A 4387-nucleotide genomic window follows, 5' to 3' on the forward strand; every position below is an offset into this window, starting at 1 on the left:
CTAGTGTACCAGTTATCGTGCCTACGGTAAATAGAGGGTTTCAATCTTCTTTGAAATGTATGCAAATAGCTTTGGATAGCCGCCTTTCGCATCTGTGTCCATGGACTGGTCCTTTCCAGTCCGTAGACGGATGCGGTGGCCGATTTGCGGGTTGAGATGCCTAAACTAATCTAGCAATAGCGCGGCTACTTAGGCCAACTTCAACACACGATCCCAAACGGACGTCTGTTTTGTCCGGATTTCGTCCGTTTTGGCTAGATCAATGCTGCGGTGCCGACCATTTTCCTGGATGCGCTCGCAGTGCGCCCAACGCGCGGACGCATCTGGTCCGCCATAGCCGCCTGGAGCCTCTATATATACATTCTATTGACCATCGGGACATTTTTTTTATTTCATTCAACGACATTTTAATACATTGGAGTACATATCACCAATTCTTCGCTAGGAGAGCAAGACCAAAGAAAACAAGAACCACAATTAGACATTTTATGACCGACAACGTTGAGCCGACGAGCCGCTAGGCAAGCGTCGAGCCCGGGCGGTGGTCGGGTGTGTCTTTGACGGCTAACCGCCGAAGGGATAGATTCGAGCGGTTAGAGGTGGAGTCAGTACCTACAAATTGCGTGGATGTGTTGTTGGAGCTGTGGGGCCGGTACCCGGCCAATCCATGGCAAGGCGCAGTCGCTGACAGCCGAATGCGCTAACTCCGATGTCCGGATGCGCCAAACCAGTGATGGCCACTGCCACCGCAGATCTATCGGTTGTGCATCGGCGACGGGGCGAGAGAGGACAAGGCTAGGCTGGACAGCGGGGAGGCATCTCGGGAAAATGGGCGGCAGCGGCTCTGGCCGCCGGGGAGTGGGGTGGGCACGGGGGAGGGGAAGAAAAAAGGAGCGTATGTGTCCCCAACGGGCGGGCTGGACAAGGGCACGTGTCCCGCCTGTCAATGCGCTGTCCGTTTTGACGCAAAGGCGTCCCAGATTTGAGCAGGGAGTGGACCGGTGATGGACAAAAAACGGATATTTATCTGTTTGCTCCTGAGCGTTGAGCCGCAATTTTGTACGTTTACCCCAAACGAATGAGGCCAGCCCATTTGGGGTCAGTATATTGGAGTTGGTCTTAATGAATGCCCTACATACACGTGGAATAGTTAGACAAAAAATGTCCCCGGTGAAAAAGGCATTTGGACGCAAAAGAGATCGAAGGAGCTGTGCCTGTGCAAGGGTGGCAGCAGCGTGGACGAGACGACGACGGTGGACCGGACCGTCGCCGCCGCATCGCACGTGTTTGACCGGCACGAAATAAACAAGTCAAACCAGATCCCATCGCGGGGCCCCCACGTGATGGAGCCAGCCCCCCATGCTGCTTCTGTTTCCGCACGGCTTCCTCTCTCCTTCCTCTGTCGTCCTTCGCCGGTACGGCCAGCGCCACTCGTTTCTCTGCTGTCTAGCAGCAATAATACTCCGACTGTCGCGCACGTGAACCACGCGCTATTATACACATGCTGGGCTGGATCGATCTTGATCTTATTCTGAACATGATGCGCGTTTTCAAGATCCTGCCGGTTGTCCCCCCAAAATAAGATCCCGCTGCTTTAATAACTTTAATTTAGAGGGCAATAAAATTAAATGTAAAATGCAATGAAGTTAAAAAATGCAATGAAAAGCAAGGACGATTTTGTCTTAAAATAGCACGGTCATATCTATCGACCCAAAGGCGGCAAAATGACTAAAGGCGGCAAAACAACCCCCTCGCATAGCCTACATCAATCCTCAAGCTAAAACCCCACATTGCCTATGAGGCCTCGTACAATGCAGGGTTCTTAGTGAAGTGCTTTGTAAAACAAATCAACTTTTTTTCTTAATTGCCAGTCTTATCTCTACACGCCGGATGCATAATTAAGCGTCTATCTTCTAGAAATAAGCACCGGTGCCTTTAAAAAAACATAATTCTATAAGCACCTCACTTAAACACCTTGCATTGTATACTAAGCAAGATATATTGCACACTCTTCTCTATTATTTCAAAAATCTAGGTGAACTGGTTAGTGAATGCAACATAATAACATCCGATTCTTTTGCCCCTCCCCCCTCCCCCGCATTGGCGTTGCCAGACGCGCGCTATTCCTCTTCCTAGTACAAGTTTATTTGCATGACTCCTAGCACATTTCGACCAAATGATCTTATAGAATTGCTCCGTTGGTTTGGAATACTTCAATAAAGGCGCCATTTCATTGGTTTGGAAAATAACTATTTTTTCAGATCAGTACTCATAGCCTCAAGGTCAAAACAACATTCATCACTTTAGCACCTGCATGAACCTTGAAGTTTGATCGGAAAACTCTACTTTCGTCTTGAAATAACAAAACGGATAATCTTGTACACATTTTCCATCTACGAACTAATGAAAATTATACTAAATCATCGACAATTATTTTGGGATGAAGGAAGTATATCTTTGCTGCATCCACTCTAGAATGTCGTACAAATTCGGTACTATGTTTTCCGTAGAGCTAATGAAATAATTATATACAATTAATCTCTGGATAAGCGAGCAATTCAAAATTAATGACCATGACCTAAACTTTTCAGCTACAAATGCTAATTAAATGGAGACGAAGACGAAGACGAAGCCGCTCGCTTGATCAACTATCAGACGGCGAGAGCTCGAGGATCCGGCCGGAGAGCGCGGAGACGAGCGCCGCCTTGAACCCAGGGTCCCTCGTCAGCGTCGCGGCCATCTGCTCCGCCAGGTTCTTCCTGTCCGCGGCCGATCCTGCCTCCGTTGTCGATTGCTGCCTCGGCTGTTGCTGGGCGAGCGGCGGCGCTGGCGATGCACGGACGGCGGCTGCGTCGGCAGACTTCCTGCCGCCAGAGCCTTGCATCTTCGGCGGCTGTGCGTGGTTGTGCTCGCCCTCGTACGTTGCCACCAGGACGGTGTTGTCCTCGGCGCTGCGCTGCGCCTTCTTCTTCACCTGGCACGACGGCGCGAACGAGCACCGGAAGTAGGCCCTCGGGCATGGGTTGTCCTTGGTCACCTTTTGCCCGTATTTCCGCCATTGGTACCCATCCTTCACGACCTGCTTGTCAAAATGAATGGCAAATTGATTAGTTAATGAACGGTAACAAAATTTCGTTGCGATCGATGATCACGAGGAAGAAGATGGACGGACGGTGCTGGGTGTTCGTTACTTACGAGGCTGAGGTCGGAGGGGTCGGCGTGGACGTAGAGCTTGGAGACCCTGCTGGCCTTGCACTCATCGGCGCGGACGCGCTTGCTGTTGCACGGCTCATGAACGGACGTGCACTCCACCTGGTCGCGGTCGGGGACGACGTTGATGCTGACGGCCGCGGCGAGCGGCGGCGAAGGATTGCGGCCGGCGGTGTCGAGGCTGTCGCTGCGGGCGCGCTTCCTGGAGGGCGAGGCCGCGGAGCCGCCCTCAGACGTAGACAACGACTGCTGGTTGTTGGCCGCGGCCGCCGCCGCCATCATGCCGCTGACCTTGCCCTGGAGGTCGGAGTACTTGGCCACGAGCGCGCGGAGCATGTCGCTGAGCCTCCTGTTCTCCTCGCCCACGCGCCGGAGCTCCGCCTGCAGCGCCTCGACCTCGTGGTTCTTCTTGGAAGACATGAAGTCCTCCTCCACGAGGACCTTGGTCACCGGAGGGGCACCCCGCCGCGCCGTCGGCCGGCCGACGTTGAGGCCGAGGCTGAGGGAAGTCTGCCCCATCATCCACTGCTCGTCCATGTGTCTTCCTTGAATTCGCAGTAGCTCAAGAATGGGAAACGAATCTACGACGGCCGGGGAAGAAGTCGAGGAAGACCGGGAAGCTGGATGGGCAGCTTGGTTGAGAAGTGGTCGTGGGTGGCAGGAGGGGCGCGCGGGCGTGAATATATAGAGAGGAGGGGGGAGGGGACATGCGAGGGTGGGAGTTTGGTAGGAAGGAGGCGGGGGGTTGGAGACTGCGGAAGGAGGAGGAAGCATCTTGGGGTGGGCCGGGCTCGTCGTCGTCGTCGCGCTTCTTTTGGTCGCCGTGACCGCGATAGAATATTTTTGGTGAAGCTGGGAAGAAGTAGTACTACTACGATTAATTTTTGTGGATGACACACTGACAATCAGCATGAAGGAATCGATGGATGGATGGATGCGTATTGGGTGGGAATTTTTTGATTAGTCGAGTGGGGTGGGGACAGAACAGAAGCACTCGTTTCCTTGGGGTCTCCGTTTGGTCAAGGAGAGCCATCGTGTGCCAACAACTGGGGATGCTTTCATCCTTACATTTTGGCACCCCAACAAAGAAAATTGCATGCGGCCTGCCTCGGTTTTTCTTTAATATTATTAATTTTTGGGATAAAACTTTTAATCTATTCAATTTTACTTATAACGA

The 4387-nt window shown here is 52.4% G+C and overlaps 1 protein-coding gene across 1 annotated transcript; it reads right to left on the reverse strand.

Moving 5' to 3' along the window:
• Positions 1–2327: 2327 nt before the first annotated feature.
• On the reverse strand, positions 2328–3883 carry LOC123158136 (WRKY transcription factor WRKY28). Its single transcript, XM_044576246.1, has 2 exons — positions 3196–3883; positions 2328–3079 (listed from the first exon to the last, which is right to left on the reverse strand). Exons 1-2 carry the CDS (start codon positions 3745–3747, stop codon positions 2645–2647), a joined length of 987 nt encoding a protein of 328 aa, XP_044432181.1. The 5' UTR covers positions 3748–3883; the 3' UTR covers positions 2328–2644.
• Between the last annotated feature and the right edge of the window lie 504 nt (positions 3884–4387).

This window comes from Triticum aestivum, chromosome 7B (genome assembly GCF_018294505.1).
Source record: "Triticum aestivum cultivar Chinese Spring chromosome 7B, IWGSC CS RefSeq v2.1, whole genome shotgun sequence".
Lineage (NCBI taxonomy): Eukaryota > Viridiplantae > Streptophyta > Magnoliopsida > Poales > Poaceae > Triticum > Triticum aestivum.